This window comes from Oscarella lobularis, chromosome 4 (genome assembly GCF_947507565.1).
Source record: "Oscarella lobularis chromosome 4, ooOscLobu1.1, whole genome shotgun sequence".
NCBI lineage: Eukaryota > Metazoa > Porifera > Homoscleromorpha > Homosclerophorida > Oscarellidae > Oscarella > Oscarella lobularis.
This window is the reverse complement of record NC_089178.1, coordinates 159651-180173: the sequence shown is the minus strand read 5'-3', so window position 1 is coordinate 180173 and position 20523 is coordinate 159651. Positions and strand designations below refer to the sequence as shown.

The 20523-nt window shown below is 49.1% G+C and overlaps 6 protein-coding genes across 7 annotated transcripts in view; 5 read left to right on the top strand and 1 right to left on the bottom strand.

Annotated features, from left to right (window-relative positions):
- The first annotated feature begins 101 nt into the window (after positions 1-101).
- LOC136186386 (probable LIM domain-containing serine/threonine-protein kinase DDB_G0286997) lies at positions 102-3177 on the top strand. 2 transcript variants are annotated; one of them, XM_065973703.1, is made up of 7 exons: positions 102-270; positions 549-663; positions 1269-1377; positions 1453-1513; positions 1711-2242; positions 2297-2457; positions 2514-3177. In XM_065973703.1, exons 2-7 carry the CDS (start codon positions 586-588, stop codon positions 2956-2958), a joined length of 1386 nt encoding a protein of 461 aa, XP_065829775.1. In that variant the 5' UTR covers positions 102-270; positions 549-585; the 3' UTR covers positions 2959-3177. The 2 variants fall into 2 exon arrangements, with proteins under 2 accessions (XP_065829775.1, XP_065829776.1); XM_065973704.1 differs by lacking the exon at positions 102-270 and adding an exon at positions 399-488.
- LOC136186377 (cadherin-23-like) lies at positions 1353-7954 on the bottom strand. The gene is made up of 4 exons (XM_065973692.1): positions 7715-7954; positions 4052-7149; positions 3578-3999; positions 1353-3521 (listed from the first exon to the last, which is right to left on the bottom strand). The coding sequence occupies exons 1-4, from the start codon at positions 7836-7838 to the stop codon at positions 3179-3181; spliced, it is 3987 nt and encodes a 1328-aa protein (XP_065829764.1). The 5' UTR covers positions 7839-7954; the 3' UTR covers positions 1353-3178.
- Positions 7730-9188, top strand: LOC136186392 (RAB6-interacting golgin-like). The gene is made up of 4 exons (XM_065973711.1): positions 7730-8474; positions 8533-8631; positions 8690-9008; positions 9060-9188. The coding sequence occupies exons 1-4, from the start codon at positions 8155-8157 to the stop codon at positions 9075-9077; spliced, it is 756 nt and encodes a 251-aa protein (XP_065829783.1). The 5' UTR covers positions 7730-8154; the 3' UTR covers positions 9078-9188.
- Positions 9189-9375: 187 nt separating this feature from the next.
- On the top strand, positions 9376-14441 carry LOC136186375 (uncharacterized). Its single transcript, XM_065973690.1, has 6 exons — positions 9376-12551; positions 12611-13414; positions 13478-13720; positions 13776-13817; positions 13867-14087; positions 14162-14441. Exons 1-6 carry the CDS (start codon positions 9383-9385, stop codon positions 14297-14299), a joined length of 4617 nt encoding a protein of 1538 aa, XP_065829762.1. The 5' UTR covers positions 9376-9382; the 3' UTR covers positions 14300-14441.
- Positions 14442-14443: 2 nt separating this feature from the next.
- Positions 14444-20523, top strand: part of LOC136185725 (uncharacterized) — a 30528-nt gene continuing 24448 nt past the window's right edge. The window contains exon 1 of the mRNA XM_065972907.1: positions 14444-14513. The gene's annotated coding sequence lies outside the window, so the exon portion shown is untranslated. The remainder of the gene's footprint in view (positions 14514-20523) is intronic.
- LOC136186376 (uncharacterized) lies at positions 14869-19846 on the top strand. The gene is made up of 5 exons (XM_065973691.1): positions 14869-18270; positions 18336-19130; positions 19189-19431; positions 19487-19528; positions 19578-19846. Exons 1-5 carry the CDS (start codon positions 15114-15116, stop codon positions 19829-19831), a joined length of 4491 nt encoding a protein of 1496 aa, XP_065829763.1. The 5' UTR covers positions 14869-15113; the 3' UTR covers positions 19832-19846.

The following is a 20523-nucleotide window of genomic DNA, read 5'->3' as shown; positions in this document are numbered from 1 at the left end:
CGTGAACATCCGTCAGAGCTCATGATGCCATTACGCTAATGAGACGATAAGAATCTCCCCAGGACCAGCCCACCTCAAAAGTATACACAGAATCCTTGGTGGGGGGTTTGGCTCGTAGCAGGGGTTTAGCCACACAATAGCAAATTGAGTCCTGTTGCGCTAGCGAGCGAATCTCGTTTCCTGAGCGAAGATCGTCAAAGGATCCGCCGAGCAGCGTCGCAACAGCGCCTACAAGTGGGTTGTTGACAGCGAAGGCAGGCCTTGTTTTTGGTGAGTATACGCGACGCGATTGGCGACACTGTGGGGCCACGGGGGCGAATATAGCGTCATAGCAGAGACCACTACACGCCGTTGACTTTCCCACGTTTAGTCTACGAGAAAAGAGCGTCTGGTTCAGTCTAAGACCTGCTGTAGGTGGAAGCTAGAGCGGAGACGTTTAGAGGTCCCTATCTCTCGATATAGCAGCGCGCCCCTGCTCTGAAAGCTCTGTACAATCAATTGAATCCACCCTGCGTCGACGCGAGAATTTATTGTGGTTTGTTATATAGGCAACACGCCCAGTTGGTTTCCGTTCTGCGTCTCAAAATGGACGAAAGAGCGCGTCGACGGGAATCAGACGCCGCTGCGTCGTCGCGAGATCGCGAATATCGGCGAGGCGAAAAGGTAGGTTGTGGGATCTAGCATGAGGCGATTTCCCGCGTGGGACCCCTGCTGTGCACGTTGCCATCCTCTTCGACTGTTTCGAATCGCCTTCCACTTTCCAATGGCAACTTAGTCGAGTAAATCAAAGCGATAAACGATCTTTGAACGACGAAAAGAGGGAAGGTTGGTTTAGGAAACGCGAGTAGCTTCCGGTTGCGACCACACCTTCCCTGGACCAACGCGAAGGTCGCAATTAGGGCCCCTAAGCTTGTGCGCTTCCCGCACGACTACGCTCGCTTTTCGTCGCACTGTTGGCTCCGTAGACGACGTTGTCGTGTCGACGCGATCGTCATATAGAACTCGTAGAACTTAGAAATAGTGAGACGAAATTTACGTCCGCCTAATTAGCCCCGCCCCGCGCGCATCACAACTCTCACTGCAAGTTCAGTCGAAACGTTCCCAACCCTCTCTAATGATACCTCGATCTAACGGGTTCGACGATAGACGTCGATCCAAGTACGACTTGCCTATCGCTTGGGTGAGAAAGGCGTCCTCTTCCTCTATTCGCCGGAACCTTGCCGACACACTACTCGTCCCTCTCTATCGTAACCGAACGTTTCGTTTAGGGGTTGAAGCACGGAAGAAAATCAAAGAACCGTAAACGCGCCGGTAGGGAATCGACAAAACCGCGCATAGCCGCAGCGAGAAAGTCGCTCAACGTGGACGTTTACTACGGTACAAACGCGCGCCTGCAGCGAAAAACGAGGAGGGGGTTCCATCATCTAATTCGTCTTTCTCTTGTCGCGGCAGGAGGCGATTCGTCCGGCTACGGTTCCAGCGTGTCGGTCTCCGGAGACGAGCTCAACGAAAGGTGAGGCGACACCGTCGGCAGTGTAAAGCCTTTTTTATTTGCCGCCGCGCCGCCGCCGCCGCCGCCGCCGCTTATTCCCCTGCGGTCAAATTCGCTACCTAGTATAATTTTAATTTTCGACTCGACAGCATCCATCTGGTCGCTCCGTTCCTCCCTCCGTCCCCCCGCTCATTTCGTTCTATTCTTGCACTACGCAGGACCAAGTCTGGAGTGCCGCGACTCCCGCCCATTGCATCCTCTCCGCCCCTATCGCCGTCAGTTCTCTCCAAAACGCCCGACATTCGCACGCGCACCGCTTCGCCCTTTACTCCTCTCACGCCGCTCTCGCCCGTCAAACTGTCGCCGGCTCCAAGCGGTCGCTATCGGAATCGTCGATCGCTGCTCTCGCTCAGCACGTCGACGTCATCCGATTCGGCGTTTGATAGTTGTTCGGCAACGTCTAGTCGCACGTCCGTCAAAGGCCACGTCCTGGATCACTATTACGCTACCGCGTCGCCTCGGCGCTCGGCGCATCTCGAGCCTCCGCAGGCAGGCTGGAATAGGAAGTGCTTGTCTCCTATCAGTGCCGGGCGTCCGACGGTGAAGAAGAACCTCTACCTCTCCGACACGAAGAGCAATTTGACTGGCCGAGAGATGTATATCCAGTTTAGTATACCTCAACTGTCGTCTCCGCAACCGCCGCCGCAGCAGCAGAAGCACTTTCCGCCATTTCCGTCGTCGTCATCCAAGGTTGTCGACTTTCAATATTCTATATTTGCGGTCACGTATTGGTGTTTTCTATAGACGGGCCATCTTGCAATGGGTGCGCCGCTGCCGCCGCCGCACACGCTGCCGCCAATTCAAACACCCTCTTCCTCCTCGCCCGTCCAACAGCAGACGGACGTCAACGGCAGGCACGCACATCCTGTTCATACTGGCCAGTCGTGGCCGCGTTCCTCGTCCGGGTAAATATTCAAGAGAACCTACCGCCGCTTCGTTCATGAACGCTTTTTTTGCATAGGGGTTCCAATCTTGTCCTGATTGGCGGATCCCCGCCGAGCGTAGCAAGATCATTGGAAGCGCTGCGAAAAGCGCCTTTGCCAGCAATTGGTACCCCCGATCTGTCATCGTCGAACCTTCACGTTTGCCGATCCAGCGAAGGAAGCGTCGCCGCCGTCGCCGCTGCGACAGCCGCCGTCACCGTCACCGTCGATCCGGCGCAAGGCGAAGATTCCGTCGAACCACTGCCTCCGCCAGAGATCGCGATACGAAGGCAGTCAATGACGGCGACGTCATCGCTGCTGTCGCTTTGCAGCTCGGGATCGTCGACGCCAATGTCGTCGAGCCTTCTAGACATAGCCCGATGTGCCGGCGGTATGATACCCTCTATAAACCTAATCGCGCCGACGCCGCTGCCGCCCGGTCAGTCGCGACCTCCCAGCCGATCTTATTCTCGTGTAGCGTAGTCCGAGAGAGAGAGAGAGAGAGGCGGGAGACATTTTTTATACGTTAAACTAAGCAGCTTCTGCGTTTATAACTGATCTTCGTGCTTGCCTCGCTCTGACGCGCTGCACAGTATTTTTTGGTGGCGTTGCGCGAGTGGAGTTTAGTAGCAGCAGTAGGCGCAGGTTATATGTAGTATACAGAGTTGCATTTTTTTGTGCAATAAAAAAGACCAAATGTTAGTCATTGGTTTGCGTCCTTGCGAACGTCGACGTCGATTCCGCTGTCGTCCGACTGCAATAAATCTGCGGAATGCGCGTTTTGCGTAGGTGTCAGTGTGAATAGTTTGTTGATGTTGTCAAGGATTTGTGTTTGGTGACGTCGAAGTGACGTTTTCCTGTCTACCCCGACGCATTCCACGTTCACCGCGCCTGGCATGTCGACAACGGAGGACGAAACACCGCCCACGTTCCGAACGGATGCGTCATGATCGGGATGGGCGATCGGGGTCCCTTTCGAGGGATCGGCTCGACAGTGCCGATCTTCCGAGTCGCTACCGAAAGGAGCAACCTTGGTCGTCTTCCTCCTATCAGATCAAGAGTCGGTGAAAGCCCCTAGGTATCGTTTAGTCAGTAAAGCTACCTCTTTCGCGTACACAAAACGATGGCGATAACGAGACCAACAAGAAGGAACACTGACAGCGCTCCACCGGCCGCAGCCAATGCGAACACCCCTTTCTGCTCACTCGTCGTCGAAGACACAAGCCGTCCCGGTTGAATTTCGCCAATAACGGCACGAGTTGCGCGAGATACGTTTTCCCTCGCGTAAAGCGCGATGTCGACGAGAGTTTTCAACGGAACGTAAACGTTCGTGCTCGGGAAAGTCATGTAGAGAGCGACTGTTAGTTCCTTTCGTCCGGAATTTATTCTCTCCTGCTGCTGTACGACGACGACGTCGTTATCGTGGAAAATGGTGTCGTTCTGACGGCACATGTTCGATGAGCAATAGAGTGTCGCTGAAAGGGCTAGTAATGTTCGTATTTTGCTGTAGTCGCTTTGAATCCACTACGAGAGAAGTAGAAAAGTGTGTAGACGAATCTACCCAAAAAAGACTTACTTGATCTAAATTTTCGGCCTGCAGGTCTAAGAGGATTGTGTGATTATGCCACTCGTCGTTTTTTCTGAATGGGGTGTTTTCTGATTGGCTCGAGTGGACAATGTAGATAAAGACAGTGATTGTGGTGTTCTGATGGAGTTGCCTCCTGTCTACAGCAGTAATACCAACAACGAAGACTCGATCACGCTGCTGCGTCTTTGGGAGACTTCTAACAATAAAGTGGCCTGACGCATTTACAGCAAAATATCGTTTCCAGTCGACGTCCTTGAAAATGAAAGAAACGTCTGTTTTGACGCAGTTCAGCTGAGCGACCACATAGCCTGGACTGTTTTGTGACATGATTATTCCACCGTAGTGTGTCGGATTGCAAGTTCGCGTGACCTCAAGAACGTCAATGTTCACGTAAGCAAAGCTTGATGCGACACTGGAACTGCATCTTATTATTAGCCCGTGTCTCTTGAGGACCTTGTATTGCAAAGGCAGTCTTAGGCTCAATCTTCCTTTTTCGTCAAGAAAGAAATGAGAATTTGACTGATTATTATCTGAAGACACGATTTTATACGCAATGATCTCGCCGTTATTTACCGGAGTACAGCGTAAAGCAAACACCGTCGTATTGACGTCAACATTTTCCGGTATCTGCAGATGGAAGATGCTCTTTTCAAACGACAACTTCAATTGTTGGTTGGAACGTTTTATCAATATAACAGCAACGACGGCAGTGCTTAGTTGTGGCACTCCATTGTCTTCAACCGAAATCGTAACTGCTTTCATAGATTGTGTTACAATCCCACGAATCACGCCGTAATTGTCTACAGTCAGTTGAGTTTGACCTTGAATTTTATACACCAAACGACCGTTTTCTCCTAGATCAACATCAGTGCAGGTCAAACGGAGTAGAACCTGAGGATCAGTGACAGGAGCGTCTTCTGCTATTTCGACGGAATAGACAGCTTTACTGCACGTTGGTCGATTGTCATTAACGTCTCCGACGTCAAGGAAAACGGTGGTGATGTTTGAGATACCGTTGTCAGCTTTGATAGCGAGTTGGTAACTGTCTCTTTTTTCTCTATCCAGAATGCCGGCGACGTACAGAGATCCGGAATTTTGACCAATGGCAAAATTTCCGTCGTCATTTCCTGCAACAATGTGATATGATATAGCAGTTGATCCACCGCGAGCGTTGATCTGTAGTACGCTGAAACCGATTGGGCTGTTTTCCGTCACGGAAACGTTGTACGTAGGGGAATCAAAGTAAGGACCATTACTGCTTGCACCAATTTGAATTACAACCGAGACATCAGTAGCTAAGCGTGGCAGTCCTGAATCAGATACGGTGACTGTGACTACGACTGTCTCTGGATGGGATTTTCCGGCGATGGCTCTATTGGCATGCATGGAACCGTTGTCGCTAATAGCAAAAAGATTTTGGTAAGGTTGATTGGAAATATGATATGTCAATTTGGCGTTGAGATTGCTGTCTGCGTCCTTGCAGGATAAATCAATCACTTTTTCTCCCACAGTAACGGGACTTATTACGTTGACTGCATACAGAGAGGGAAAACATGCTGGTGAATTGTCGTTGACATCAGCTATTGTGATGAAGACTGTAGCTGTGCTTGATTTAGGCTCAGGAATCCCGTTGTCAATGGCCCTGATTTTGATTTCATACGAGTCGACCTTCTCTCTGTCTAACTGTCCTGCGAGAATAAGACTGCCTGCTCTTGCATCTACGAGGAAGGGCGTTTCTGCTTTTATAATAAGGTACGATACTTCCCCATCTCGTCCCTTGTCGCCGTCGTAAGCGCGGACTTTCCCTATTGCCTGAGCAAAGCTAGCATTCTCCCAAACAGAGATGTTGTACAGAGATTGAGTAAATAACGGTGAAAACTCGTTCACTCCAATCAGAGTCACAAGTAGAGTAACGGTTGCCGTAGTAGCGTTAGAAGATTTGGGACATCGCTGCTTGGCACTTACTGTCAACCTGTACTCTCCATCAATTTCATAATCTAATGATCGAGCAACAATCACATTGCCCAAATCGTTTATCTGAAAGTGACCGTTTCCGCCTACAATAGCGTACTTCATTAGATGACCATAGGGATCTGAACAGTTTAACGAGTAGACAGTAGTACCAAGTGAAACGGACTCTTGCACGAACACCTGCACCAATTGAGATGCACACGTTGGTGTGTATTCAAAAGCAATGCGAACTTTGACTGTAGTTGATCTCGGTTTATATCCCAAATCTATTGCTTTAACGAAAAGGGTGTCGTGAGAGCAATAATTCCATACAGTAGATCTGCTTCGCAGCTCCCCGCTCGATTGGTCAATAGTATAGTACTTGTTTTGAGTTGTAAGTTTGTACACGATTTGCCCGTCGGCACCCTCATCGAGATCGTGAGCTCTAACCGTTAAGAGCGTAGTGTTAAGCGTAGTAGGGAGTTTTACAAGGGCGTCGTAGGTCTTGTTTTCGAAAACTGGCGAATATTCATTTATTGGGTCAACGATTATGACGAGCGTGACGTTAGTTGAGAGCGATGGCACTCCGTAGTCTCTAACTGTCACATTTTCTTCTTCAATCTGTCTGTCTTCGTAGTCAACATTTTTGTGCAAAAACACGACGCCACTCTCGTTGTGTACGCCGACTACACTTCCATCCGAACTCGCTTCAAAGAGAAGCTGTTTGTTGAGTCCCGCATCTCTGTCTGTACAGTTCACTTGGGTGAGATGTTTTCCTACGTTCTCCGCCTCAGAAACGTGAACTTGTATTACAGATGGATGGCAGACAGGTGCATTATCATTGACATCTTCGACGCGGACGAGAACGGAGGCCTCTGTTCTGTGCAGGTAATCCGTTACAGATGTTTTGAACGAGTGCAGCTCGATTGTCTCTCGATCTAACTTTTTCGCTGTCTTCACTTCACCGGATATAGCGTTTATGCTAAAATAATTATTGGTCTCGTGTATACTGTAATCAAGAGGATCGCCATCGGCGTCGGTAGCTTCGATGCGAAGAACGAATGTGCCCACGGCAACGTCTTCCTTGAGAGTAGTGTTAAACGTGACACAAGTGAATACCGGAGCCGAGCCAATTCCTAAAGGTAAGCAGCATTAGGAATGCACACGCAGTAAAGTTTATGCATGTCAGTGGGCAGTGTCAGTTACCTACCGCGTTCAAAACAAGCTACTACAGTCAATAGTACATCGTGTACGAGCACCTCGTTGCTAAATTAATATTTGGGAGAGTTTCCTGTTAAATTCAGTGCATTGTCATATTCATATTAATTTTTGCTGTCGACCAAAAATTGGTAGTCTGCTTAACTTGGGGGTAAAACTAAATCAGGGAATTTTTATGCAATTTTTCAAGCCTATACTCGAAGCATGTGCCGCTGCGACTCGGGGCGCTTTGCGGGATTAGTGATGTCGTATGTTTTCTTTGACGCATCCCACTGCTTCCCGCAATGACGGCAAGACCGTCAGAAGGATACGTTGCTGTTGAGAAGTCTGTCTCAACTATAGTAGTTGAATTGAGACAGCTATAGAAAAGAGATGGTGGATATAGCCAGGCGCCCGCGCGATAAAGCACGACTCAATAACCCCAGGCCATGCAGGTACGATGCATCTAGTCGTGTTTCTATCCACTGTTGTCAGAAACTTTACCTGCAGTCATTATACACTGAAGGGCAGCTGTGAGGAGAACAAGCAGCTGGGTCGAGGCAGAGCGATGACTAAATCCGCCGTGACGCACCGGCGACACACAGCAGATTGTGATGGCAAACGTCATCCTTGCCTTTCGTCGACGATAGCGTAATTTCGGACCTACTGCCGGCGAGCTACAAACATCGCTGCTTATATTTTGCCAGTGCCCACCAACTGAGTACGACGAGCAGTGGCACTCCTCTCACTTGGTTTACGATAGCGGTTATGCTAGCAACGTCATTGGCCGATCCTAATTTGCTTGTAACTTATTTACATTATTGCCAAGATCCGAGTCTAACATTACGTCAGGATGCTATATTTGCCGCGTGTTTTCGTTGATATAAAGGCATTCCTAGATCGAAAAACAAGTAGTAAACAAGTTGAAAGCGGCTGTTTACGAGATGGCAGAAGACTGGCAAGGATTCACAGACGAAGACTTGAACCGTCTGAAGGGAGGCGAACCGAAGGCGGGGCCCCTTCGCCAGAAAACAGGCCGTCGAGTTTCCTCAGCCGCCTCGCTGAAGCCAAAAGAAGAAAAAATCGATTTACCAACGTGGGACGAGGCCGGCTCCAGTTCGAAGCCGGTAGCTGTAGTTGCGGCGAGCAGCGTATCCCAGAAGGAAGTCGAGAAGGAGAAGACGTCAACGGCGGAGAGAAAGATAGAGAACGACGAAAAACGGGAGGAGGCGAGTGAGCTGAAGCTTTCCGAAGATCCTTCAGTGTAAGTAGATGATGGGATAGTGCTGTCTTTTTTTTCGCAGTGAGGGGCCCCCTTTTAGGCAGCTACCGAGACTCGAATTGCTTCAGAAACAGCAGAAAGAAATCGAAGAGAAGAACAAGAAGATGGAGGCTGCCTTGCAGAAAACAATAAATGAAAGGTTGTTATTATTAGTTAGTGTACGATATTTTCTGAGTTTATTTATTCTATATGTGTAGGTATCAGAAAAGTCAGCGTGAGGCGGCGGTTCTCAAAACGGTGAAAACCGAATTAAATAAGCTTGAAAGCATTCTATCAACGGACGTTTCAATTCTCCGAAATGAGATCGACAAGGCGTGTCGTTCATACAATGACGCAAAAAAGCGTTACGATGCAGCGGAAACCGAATTCGTTGCCGCCAAAGTGGGACTCCACAAGGCAGCAGATTTGAAGGAGCAGCTGATGGAGCACCTCTGCATGATCATACAGCAATCCGAACTGAGAAAGGCAGAACGTCTAGAGGAGCTTACGAGACAGCTAGAACCATTTGAAGCAGAAGTAAAAGCAGTAGAATGAATATATGCGTGTTATAAAGAGCTTTATTTGCAGCAAGACACTGAATCCTAGCAGCAGCACGCGTCGTGAAAGATGCATTGTTCTTAATCCGGTCACATAATGCTAGAGAGCGTGTAAAAGGAATGAGTCAGCCGGAGATTGCCGCATGTACATGGCAACTGCAATGATTGTTGGGAATTCAATTCCGAGAAAAATCTATCCGGTTCCTCAGTCTGAAACGTAATTGATTTTGGGGCATTGACGTGCCTGTGACAATATCTGCCTGCTAGGTTCATGTTAATTAGAAGGAAGTAGGCCAGTCTTATCTGGACTTATCTAGACTGTAAGGTCTGTACAACACGCATTTCTCCCGAGGCATGCTGTTACTACTGTTTGCTGTTCTCGGCGTTCAGACAGCTGCTCAGTTTGACGCTGCTCCGTTTGACGCTGCAGCTCTTTGCGATGGGGGCGACCTGCTCACCAAGATCAGAGACCTCGTGCCTCAGTGGACGACGTTCTGCCAAGTGATGGATCGCACTCAACTTCAAATCACCTACGTCAATAATGTTCTCACAATCAAAGTGGGAGCGACAAGCGGTTCGTCGCTTTCGGATCTGCTTCCGAGCACGGGAATCTCGTTTCTGGACGATGGAAAAAGAATCGACATCCACTCGCTCGTCTTCAACTTCAACACTCCGTGGTCATTGACGGTGAAGACTCGTCCCTATCCTAACATCGAAATCGTCAGCGGCTTTCTCAGCGTCAACGGATCAACCATCGACTTGACCGTGGGAAAAGGCAGCGGTGCAATCCCTATAAGTCTTAGCAGCATTGACGTCAGAGGCGATTGGGTAGTCGGCACTCAAAGAGTTTCGTTGATTTTCAGGGGTTCCGATAATGTATTTTCGTTGTTGGGGAAGCCAATAGGCGGCCAGATCAGCGTCGGATCTTTCATAGGAACGCTTGGCCAACAACTTCTTCCCTCCGGAGCGGAAGCCGCACTTAAGCAAGCTGGTTTCGACAGCTTTAGCCTGCAAAACGTCGCAATGACAGGATCCTATGATCGTTCGAAAAACAATTTCGCTTTCTGTTTTACCGGTACACCGACCATATCCGGCTGGGGACAGTATCGCATGCACTTGCTCTATCATCGCTACAATGGAGGAGCGAAACAAGCTGTGACGCTGGGCGTTGACTTCGGTTCATTCCAACTATCAAATCTCATAAAGACGGTGTCAGGCTTAGACGTTTCGAGCGTTCCACTTCTCGGAACCGTTACCGTTCCTGACTTGGGTCTTCTCGTCTCAACGGCCGATGTGTCGCCGAACTTGTTACCAGATTGCGTCGAGGGCATTCTGAAAAACACGGAACCGTATCCAAAAGGCTTGTCCATGGTAGCCCAATTCCAGATTGCGTCAGGCGTCAATCCCATCAAGTTCCTGATCAAAATCACTCCGGACGCGGGAATTTCTCTGCAGAAATTAGACGACAGTCTTTCCTTTACCGTTACGAATGTAGCTCGCGGTTTGGGCATATCCGTCGACTCGCTACCACTTCCACCGGGCATCAGCAATCTTCTGAACGCAGCCGTTAGCTCATTGGACTACGACAAGACAAAGGGTCTTTTGTCTGCCAGGGTAAGCTGGGGCAACCAGCTTGTACTGATTCCGGGTTTCCTGAGCATCATTGATCCGTACGTTGACATAGTCGTAAAGACAACGACTCCCAAGAAAGTTCAAATAAATGCCCACGGTCAATGGTCAATTGGATCGACATCGTTCAGCGTCGCTATCGAGCCCAAAGAAGATACGAGTCAAGGATTCGTTCTTACGGGCTGCGGCAGCTTGTTCAATATAGGCGACATACTCGCGACGGTCGGCGCCACGTTTCTGCCGTCTGGAATAAGCATAGGCTTCCTGAGCAACTTCGTAATCGCCAATCCGTGCGTCCGCATTCCCGTCGGACAAGCAATCGCAACGAGCGAGCTCTTCTTATCCGGAGAGCCGCGCTTTGGAGAAGTCGGCGGAGTGACGCTGAATTTCGTGTCAAAGAAAATAAACGGACAAGCGTCGGCTGCTCTGGGCCTTGACTTCGCCAACACCGGTTTCGCCGATTTGCTGCAGAAACTGACCGGAAAATCGATATCGAGCGTGAAGCTTTTTGATCAAGGTCTGAAATTGGGTGTCATCGTGTCCAACGCAGATTTTCTCGGAACAAAATTTCAAGGCCAGACTCTTAGTACATTACAAATCAAAAAAGGACTCACGTTGGTCGGCGTCTTTACGTTACCTTCATGTGGAAGCGACGTCATATGCAAGTTCCTCGAACCGATTGTCGGTAGCGCGAGTCTCCAATTGACGGCGAATTTCGCTAAGCTTAGCGATTTCACTGTGACGGCCGCTCTGGCGAACATCCCACTTGGAAGTGGTATGACTCTCCAATCGGCCGGACTCGAGCTCGCTATATCGTCGACGACGGCGCCGTCTGTGGGAATCGTGTGCAACTTACTCGTTCACGATCCTCTTCTTCTTTTTGAGGGCTCATTCAACGCGAGACCGACCGGCGAATTGGAAGCGTCGCTCAAGATGACCGGTCTCTGGAAGCAGGCATTCGGAATTGAATGGCTGACGATCGGAAATTTGATTCTGTCTATTAAATTCATTCCGGGCGCGACGCCGACGGCGTTCGAAATCGGCGGCGAAGTAGCAATAGGAAATCCGGGAAAAGAACTCAAAGGAGCCGTCTACGTCGGCGTCGATACAACGGACCCATCAAAGAACTATTTCTTCGGTTCGGTCAGCGAATTGACGATTAACAGTCTCATGATCGCTTTCGGGATTCAGGCGAATCTTCCGCGTCCGCTGCGCGAGCTTGGTTTCGTCAATGGAGTCGAAGTGTCTTATGCGTTGTTGGAGAAGTCTATACCGGGACGCACTATACCGGCCGGCTTCAAAATGAAGGGAACAGTGAACTTCTTGGGTTTTCGAATTCACACCGACATTCACGTGTCTCTCGGCGCGTTTCTGAAACTTGACTTGGCAATGAGTCCGTTGAATCTCGCCGGTGGAATCTTCAAAATGTACGCGCATTCGTCACAGAAATCGCGCGGTCCTTACTTGAAGGCCGATATCGACGTCAGTACGAGTCCTCCGAAAGTTCTCATTGAAGCGAGCGGGTCCATCGAGCTATTTAGTTTTATTAGAATGGGCGCTACGCTGGTGATTACCGATACAGAGTACATCATGGAAATAAAGACTCCCTTTTTCGGCGTCTTTCAGGCGTACTTGAAAGTTCGAGCCAGTTACGGCTCTCTCCAGGCAGCATCTTTTAGCGTATACGGCGTATTGTCCACGGAGTGGATGAAGGATCTTGTGAGCAAAGTGCAGGCTATAGTAAAGAACGTTGCTGACGACGCGACGAAGAAGATTGGAGATGCTCAGGCCGAAGTAAACCGAGCGCAACGCACTCTCGATAGTGCTAGACACGATTTGACCAACGCTCAGAACAAAGTCAATGGCCTGTGTACGATCAAGACCTGCAATCGCCGTAAGTATACACGGTCTTATAATTGCTTGTTAGACTGATTGTCTTATCTTGGGGTACAGTTTGCGTTGGATGCCCGGGATGGGACGGTTGTTGTCGAAGAGTGTGGGGAGGTTGCGTTGGATGCCCCCGATGGAACAGTTGTTGCACTCGCGTGGATGATCCAGTCTGCGTCAGTGCGAATACCGCCTGTCGAGCATTGCGCGGCACGGCCTTCGCAGCGTTGGAAGTCGCTAAAGCGGCCGTGAGAGCAGCGGAAGGACCTCTAATTACAGCCAAAACCGCTCTCGAGGGTGTCAAACGGACGGTAAAGGCAGGCGCGGCGGCCGCAAGTTGGATAGCCGGGAATTCTTTGACGGGCGTGATTCAAATTCGTAAAATCGATTTCAACGTTGGCATTCACGTCGTGGAAGGGGGACAATTTGGAGGAGCCATCGAAGTATCGTTCCTCAGACGTTCTTATCGACGCATTTCATTCAGTCTTCGACTGCGGTCGCCTCTTGATATGGCCAAGGATCTTGCTGATAAAGTGTGGTCGGAGCTTTCGGGTCGACGACGACGCGACGTGAAAGCGAGCTTGAAGTCGGCTTTCCCCGAACACGTCGAACGATTGGTAATGCCTTACAGGCCCGGTTCGTACGAACCGGTGAAAAGCAGACGCGTTCGAGATGGACTACCGGCAATGGAACCGTTTAGCGCTCTTGCGCTTCAAAATGAGGATCCTACAAAAGAAGCGCCAGACAGCGACGAACCCAAACGTAATTTGAAGAAGGAACTAGACAGCGTTATCGCCAAAGGGGACGAAGGAAGACCACACGTTAACAATACAAACCGAAAATTTGATCGACAACCAATCTCTGAACCAGGTACCGCGTCATGCAGATCGTAGTACTTTGAGCCTAAATTTTCTTTTTCTTTAATTAATTTAGAAAGCAATGACAAACGTTGTGCGTTCTTTCAAGACCGCTTGGAGTTTCTCTCTGACGTCGTTTCCGCCTTGGATAGCGTTTACGTTGGTCTTGAACAGGAAATGAAACCTTTTGCGTCTCAGAAGGCAAATATGGGAAACTGCTCTTTCCTCAGCGAATATGAAGAAAAAGGAAAGAAAATAGAAAACGACTTCAAGTTGAAAGATCACTCGGGAGAAAAAGACATTCAAGAAAGAATTAAAAGTAATTATATCTGGTTCACTAACCATGGTCGTCGCTAATGTTTCTTTTTCTATAGTCGAACATGACAAATTGGCTGAAGCTCGCCAAATATGCGAAGGTATATAACCAATAAACTTTTCTCTCTCTACAACGTACGTTGTACGTAGATGTTACAGCCGTGTATTGGAAGAATCGTGATGTCTTGATCGATCAAAATTCGAGGGGCTTACGAAACGTCATGAACGAAATCGAACAGTTGACGAAGAGCACGTTCGGAAAAACTCTAAGGACGTTCGTCAACGACCTGTGCGATTCATTGCATTCTATGCTTGAAAACGACTCGCAAGAATCTCGTCGCTTGCCCGATCTGGTGGCCGGTATCTGTTCGGTAAGCAATCATGCACTGAGCCGCTGCCGCGAAAATGAAGACCGTCATATAAATTCGTGTTTCTGTATTTTTAGCACTTTGGATATCATGGCGGCGAAGACGTTGGAGACCAAACCGTGATAAAGTCGCGTTCGACCATTGCAGCAATTAAAATTCAACTTGAGCAGATAAGGAAACTTGAATTATCTGCTTTGTCAGGCTGTCGTGACTAGGCTTGGCTAAGCTCATTTTCTTTTGTTGTTCAGCTGTTGTTGCCAGTGTGTTGTGTTGTGTCGTAATTTCTTTTTTTGTTTGCCGCCTGTTTCGATTTAGCGCGCGCTAAACGAAACGACTACAGTACTTGAGTACTTGTGACTTCCGACTTCCTAGCCGAAGCTCGCGTACAACCGCAGCAAGAAATCGTTGTTGTGATTTGGCGGCGCATGGGTAGTCTATTAGCGGAAAGTTAGGAAAGAGGACCCCCTTCATCGTATTTGTGTAGGCGCATGAACAACCTCCTCCTCCTCTCTACTGTCAAGCCGCCTTTTCATTTCGGGAAGACTCTAATGAGCCGACTTCGTCGTGTTCAAGGCTATACAGTCATTTTGTGATCGCTGACTTTGAAGACTCGGCCCAGACATAGATAGGCCATCGATGGATTCCCCAGGGCTCAGGAGCCATTAGCACGATTATGAGAATAGGAAAGAACGGACAGAACCACTTCAGTAGACCCTATATATAGCGTCCACGACGATGTTTACGAAACACGATAAGACTCTTGTTCAACGGTGAATCTGTACAAGTGTTTTCGAAACGACATCTTCTCACCGGATAAGCCGAAAAGGCGCTCAGAAACGCGCTCAATGAAAGCTAAGGAATCGTAGCAACAAGCGCATCTGAATTCTAAGAAACTCAGAACGTAATTGATTTTGGACAAGTTATCAAATCAGTGTCTGGCAATTACTGGCATCTGTCTGCAAGTCTCGTGTTAATGGGAAGAAACAGTCAGTCTTACACGTACCGCAGGGCAGGGTCTTACTCCAAGTCATGTTGTTACTACTGTTTGCCGTTCTCAGCGTTCAGACTGCCGCTGTTCAGTTGGACGCCTCAGCTCTTTGTGATGGGGGCGACCTGCTCACCAAGATCAGAGACCTCGTGCCTCAGTGGACGACGTTCTGCGAAGTCATGGATCGAACTCAACTTCAAATCACCTACGTCGATAATGTTCTCACAATCAAAGTGGGAGCGACAAGCGGTTCGTCGCTTTCGGATCTGCTTCCGAGCACCGGAATCTCGTTTCTGGACGATGGAAAAAGAATCGACATCTACTCGCTCGTCTTCAACTTCAACGATCCGTGGTCATTGACGGTGAAGACTCGTCCCTATCCTAACATCGAAATCGTCAGCGGCTTTCTCAGCGTTGAAGGATCGACCATTGACTTGACCGTGGGAAAAGGCAGCGGTGCAATCCCTCTAAGTCTTAGCAGCATTGACGTCAGCGGCGAGTGGGTGATTGGCACTGAACGAGTTTCAGTGACTTTCAAGGGTGCCGATAATGTGTTTTTGTTGTCTGGAAAGCCAACAGACGGCGAGATCAGCGTCGGATCTTTCATTGGAACGCTTGGCCAACAACTTCTTCCCTCCGGAGCGGAAGCCGCACTTAAGCAAGCCGGTTTCAACAGCTTTAGCTTGCAAAATGTTGCAATGACAGGATCTTATGATCGTACAAACAACAACTTCGCTTTCTGCTTTACCGGTACACCGACCATATCCGGTTGGGGACAGTATCGCATGCACTTGCTCTATCATCGCTACAATGGAGGAGCGAAACAAGCTGTGACGCTGGGCGTCGACTTCGGTTCATTCCAACTATCAAATCTCATAAAGACGGTGTCGGGCTTAGACGTTTCAAGCGTTCCACTTCTCGGAACCGTTACCGTTCCCGACTTGGGTCTTCTCGTCTCAACGGCCGATGTGTCGCCGAACTTGTTACCAGATTGCGTCGAGGGCATTCTCAAAAACACGGAACCGTATCCAAAAGGCTTGTCCATGGTAGCCCAATTCCAGATTGCGTCAGGCGTCAATCCCATCAAGTTCCTGATCAAAATCACTCCGGACGCGGGAGTTTCTCTGCAGAAATTAGACGACAGTCTTTCCTTTACAGTTACAAATGTAGCTCGCGGTTTGGGCATATCCGTCGACTCGCTACCACTTCCACCGGGCATCAGCAATCTTCTGAACGCAGCCGTTAGCTCATTGGACTACGACAAGACAAAGGGTCTTTTGTCTGCCAGGGTAAGCTGGGGCAACCAGCTTGTACTGATTCCGGGTTTCCTGAGCATCATTGATCCGTACGTTGACATAGTCGTAAAGACAACGACTCCCAAGAAAGTTCAAATAAACGCTCACGGTCAATGGTCAATTGGATCGACATCGTTCAGCGTCGCTGTCGAGCCCAAAGGAGATACGAGTCAAGGATTCGTTCTCACGGGCTGCGGCAGCTCGTTCAATATAGGCGATATACTCGCGACGGTCGGCGCCACGTTTCTGCCGTCTGGAATAAGCATAGGCTTCCTGCGCGACTTCACAATCGCCAATCCGTGCGTCCGCATTCCCGTCGGACAAGCAATCGCAACGAGCGAGCTTTTCTTATCCGGAGAGCCGCGCTTTGGAGAAGTCGGCGGAGTGACGCTGAATTTCGTGTCAAAGAAAATAAACGGACAAGCGTCGGCTGCTCTGGGCCTTGACTTCGCCAACACCGGTTTCGCCGATTTGCTGCAGAAACTGACCGGAGTATCGATATCGAGCGTGAAGCTTTTTGATCAAGGTCTGAAATTGGGTGTCATCGTGTCCAACGCAGATTTTCTCGGAACAAAATTTCAAGGCCAGACTCTTAGTACATTACAAATCAAAAAAGGACTCACGTTGGTCGGCGTCTTTACGTTACCTTCATGTGGAAGCGACGTCATATGCAAGTTCCTCGAACCGATTGTCGGTAGCGCGAGTCTCCAATTGACGGCGAATTTCGCTAAGCTTAGCGATTTCACTGTGACGGCCGCTCTGGCGAACATCCCACTTGGAAGTGGTATGACTCTCCAATCGGCCGGACTCGAGCTCGCTATATCGTCGACGACGGCGCCGTCTGTGGGAATCGTGTGCAACTTACTCGTTCACGATCCTCTTCTTCTTTTTGAGGGCTCATTCAACGCGAGACCGACCGGCGAATTGGAAGCGTCGCTCAAGATGACCGGTCTCTGGAAGCAGGCATTCGGAATTGAATGGCTGACGATCGGAAATTTGATTCTGTCTATTAAATTCATTCCGGGCGCGACGCCGACGGCGTTCGAAATCGGCGGCGAAGTAGCAATAGGAAATCCGGGAAAAGAACTCAAAGGAGCCGTCTACGTCGGCGTCGATACAACGGACCCATCAAAGAACTATTTCTTCGGTTCGATCAGCGAATTGACGATTAACACTCTTATGATCGCTTTCGGAATTCAGACGAACCTACCGCGTCCTCTGCGCGAGCTTGGTTTTGTCGAGGGAGTAGAGGTGTCTTATGCGTCGTTGGAGAAGACTGTTCCGGGACGCACTATACCGTCCGGCTTCAAAATGAAAGGAACGGTGAACTTCTTGGGTTTTCGAATCTTCGCCGACATTCACGTGTCTCTCGGCGCGTTTCTGAAACTTGACTTGGCAATGAGTCCGTTGAATCTCGCCGGTGGAATCTTCAAAATGTACGCGCATTCGTCACAGAAATCGCGCGGTCCTTACTTGAAGGCCGATATCGACGTCAGTACGAGTCCTCCGAAAGTTCTCATCGAAGCGAGCGGGTCCATCGAGCTATTTAGTTTTATTAGAATGGGCGCTACGCTGGTGATTACCGATACGGAGTACATCATGGAAATAAAGACTCCTTTTTTCGGCGTCTTTCAGGCGTACTTGAAAGTTCGAGCCAGTTACGGCTCTCTCCAGGCGGCATCATTTAGCGTATACGGCGAATTGTCCACAGCGTGGTTGGATGATCTTGTGAAGAAAGTGCAGGGTATCATAAAGAAGGGTGCCGACGACGCGACGAAGAAAATAGCGGATGCTCAGGCCGAAGTAGACCGAGCGCAACGCCCTCTCAATAGTGCTCAACGCGATTTGACCAACGCTCAGAACGACGTGAATAGACTGTGTTCTATCAAGCGCTGCAGTCGCCGTAAGTATATATATATATATACCAGCTTGTTAATTAAATTATTAACTGTCTTTGTTTGGGTGCAGTTTGCATTGGATGTCCATCGTGGGACAGTTGTTGTACGAGAGTGTGGGGAGCTTGCATTGGATGCCCCGGTTGGAATGGTTGTTGCACTCGCATCGACGATCCACTCTGCGTCGTTGCGAACACCGCTTGTCGAGCATTGCGCGGCACGGCTTTCGCAGCGTTGGAAGTTGCTAAAGTGGGTGTGGAAGCAGCGAAAGGGCCGCTCATTGCAGCCAAAGCCGTTCTCGAAGGCGTCAAACAGACGGTAAAGGCAGGCGCGGCGGCCGCAAGTTGGATAGTCGCGAACGCTTTGACGGGCTTGATTCATATTCGTAAAATCAGTTTCAATGTCGGCATTCACGCCGTGGAAGGGGGACGATTTGGAGGAGCCATCGAAGTATCGTTCCTCAAACGTTCTTATGTTCGCTTTTCGTTCAGTCTTCGATTGCGGTCGCCTCTTGATATGGCAAAGGATCTTGCTGATCGAGTGTGGTCGACGATTTCGGGTCGCCGACGACGCGACGTGGAAGCGAGCTTGAAGTCGGCTTTCCCCGAACACGTCGAACGATTGATTAATCCTTACAGGCCGGGTTCGTACCAACCTGTGAAAAGCAGACGCGCTCGAGATGGACTACCGGCAATGGAACCGTTTAGCGCTCTTACTCTTCAAAATGATGATCCTGCAAAAGAAGCGCCAGACAGCGATGAACTCAAACGTAATTTGAAGAAGGAGCTTGCCAGCGTTATTGCCAAAGGTGACGAAGGAAGACCACACATTAACGCTACAAACCAGAAGTTTGATCGACAACCAGCAGGTATACAGCATCAGATCATACTAGTTGAGCGTTAGATTCTCCTTTTTCTTTAATTTAGAAAGCAGTGGCGAACGTTGTGCGTTCTTTCAAGACCGCTTGGAGTTTCTCTCTGATGTCGTTTCCGCCTTGGATGGCGTTTACGTTGGTCTTGAACAGGAAATGAAACCTTTTGCGTCTCAGAAGGCAAATATGGGAAACTGCTCTTTCCTCAGCGAATATGAAGAAAAAGGAAAAAAAATAGAAAACGACTTCAAGTTGAAAGATCACTCGGGAGAAAAAGACATTCAAGAAAGAATTAAAAGTAATTATATCTGGTTCACTAACCATGGTCGTCGCTAATGTTTCTTCTTCTATAGTCGAACATGACAAATTGGTTGAAGCTCGCCAAATATGCGAAGGTATATAACCATTAAACTTTTCTCTCTCTACAACTTACGTTGTACGTAGATGTTACAGCCGTGTATTGGAAGAATCGTGATGTCTTGATCGAGCAAAATTCGAGGGGCTTACGAAACGTCATGAACGAAATCGAACAGTTGACGAAGAGCACGTTCGGAAAAACTCTAAGGGCGTTCGTCAACGACCTGTGCGATTCGTTGCATTCCATCCTTGAAAACGACTCGCACGAAGAAACTCGTCGCTTGCCTGATCTGGTGGCCGGGGTCTGTTCGGTAAGCAATCATACAGTGATCATGCACTGACCTTATATTAGCCGCTTCCGCGAAAATGAAGACATATAATTCGTGTTTCTGTATTTTTAGCACTTTGGATATCATGGCGGCGAAGACGTTGGAGACCAAACCGTGATAAAGTCGCGTTCGACCATTGCAGCAATTAAAATTCAACTTGAGCAGATAAGGAAACTTGAATTATCTGCTTTGTCAGGCTGTCGCGACTAGACTTGGTTGGCTCACGGTCACTCCTTATTGTTCTTGTGTGTTGTAGTGTTTTGCCCAGTACTGCTGTTGTGCCAGTTGTTTTTTGTTCGCTTTTCGGTGGAGTTTGCTTAATTTAACGCGCGCTAAACGAAACGGCAGTGTTTGCCAGCTGTGTTTGCCCTGCATATTTGTAGCCGAAGCTTGCGGGAAACATAGCGAGAAAAGGTCTTTGTGGCTTGTTGGAACAGAGGTAGAAAGTTGGTAAAGAGGACCTTCTTCATCGTTTTTGTGTAGGCGCGTAACAGCGCCTCCTCTCTACGCAAGCCTCTATTTCACAACTGGCAAGTCGCCTTTCATCTTGACAAGCAGATTTTGTTCCGTTCAAAGCTATGAGGCCAACGGTGAATTTGTAGAGCGAAACTTCTTCATCGCTGGATCGGTCGAAAAGGCGCTTAGAAACGCAGGTTTGAGGGATCCGAATAAGAAATCGTAGCACCAGGCGCGTGGGAATTTTA

Bases quoted from the DNA above. Each gene is read 5' to 3' on its own strand.
- LOC136186386 (XM_065973703.1), top strand. From the start codon at position 586: ATGGACGAAAGAGCGCGTCGACGGGAATCAGACGCCGCTGCGTCGTCG. The intron at 1,378-1,452 runs GTACAAACGCGC...TTGTCGCGGCAG, and splicing joins CAACGTGGACGTTTACTACG to GAGGCGATTCGTCCGGCTAC. The intron at 2,458-2,513 runs GTAAATATTCAA...TTTTTTGCATAG, and splicing joins TGGCCGCGTTCCTCGTCCGG to GGGTTCCAATCTTGTCCTGA.
- LOC136186377 (XM_065973692.1), bottom strand. From the start codon at position 7,838: ATGACGTTTGCCATCACAATCTGCTGTGTGTCGCCGGTGCGTCACGGC. The intron at 7,150-7,714 runs GTAAAGTTTCTG...GCTTACCTTTAG, and splicing joins TCAGTGTATAATGACTGCAG to GAATTGGCTCGGCTCCGGTA. The intron at 4,000-4,051 runs GTAAGTCTTTTT...CTTCTCTCGTAG, and splicing joins AGGCCGAAAATTTAGATCAA to TGGATTCAAAGCGACTACAG.
- LOC136186392 (XM_065973711.1), top strand. From the start codon at position 8,155: ATGGCAGAAGACTGGCAAGGATTCACAGACGAAGACTTGAACCGTCTG. The intron at 8,475-8,532 runs GTAAGTAGATGA...GCCCCCTTTTAG, and splicing joins CTTTCCGAAGATCCTTCAGT to GCAGCTACCGAGACTCGAAT. The intron at 8,632-8,689 runs GTTGTTATTATT...CTATATGTGTAG, and splicing joins CAGAAAACAATAAATGAAAG to GTATCAGAAAAGTCAGCGTG.
- LOC136186375 (XM_065973690.1), top strand. From the start codon at position 9,383: ATGCTGTTACTACTGTTTGCTGTTCTCGGCGTTCAGACAGCTGCTCAG. The intron at 13,818-13,866 runs GTATATAACCAA...CGTTGTACGTAG, and splicing joins AGCTCGCCAAATATGCGAAG to ATGTTACAGCCGTGTATTGG. The intron at 14,088-14,161 runs GTAAGCAATCAT...CTGTATTTTTAG, and splicing joins TGGTGGCCGGTATCTGTTCG to CACTTTGGATATCATGGCGG.
- LOC136186376 (XM_065973691.1), top strand. From the start codon at position 15,114: ATGTTGTTACTACTGTTTGCCGTTCTCAGCGTTCAGACTGCCGCTGTT. The intron at 19,432-19,486 runs GTAATTATATCT...CTTCTTCTATAG, and splicing joins CATTCAAGAAAGAATTAAAA to TCGAACATGACAAATTGGTT. The intron at 19,529-19,577 runs GTATATAACCAT...CGTTGTACGTAG, and splicing joins AGCTCGCCAAATATGCGAAG to ATGTTACAGCCGTGTATTGG.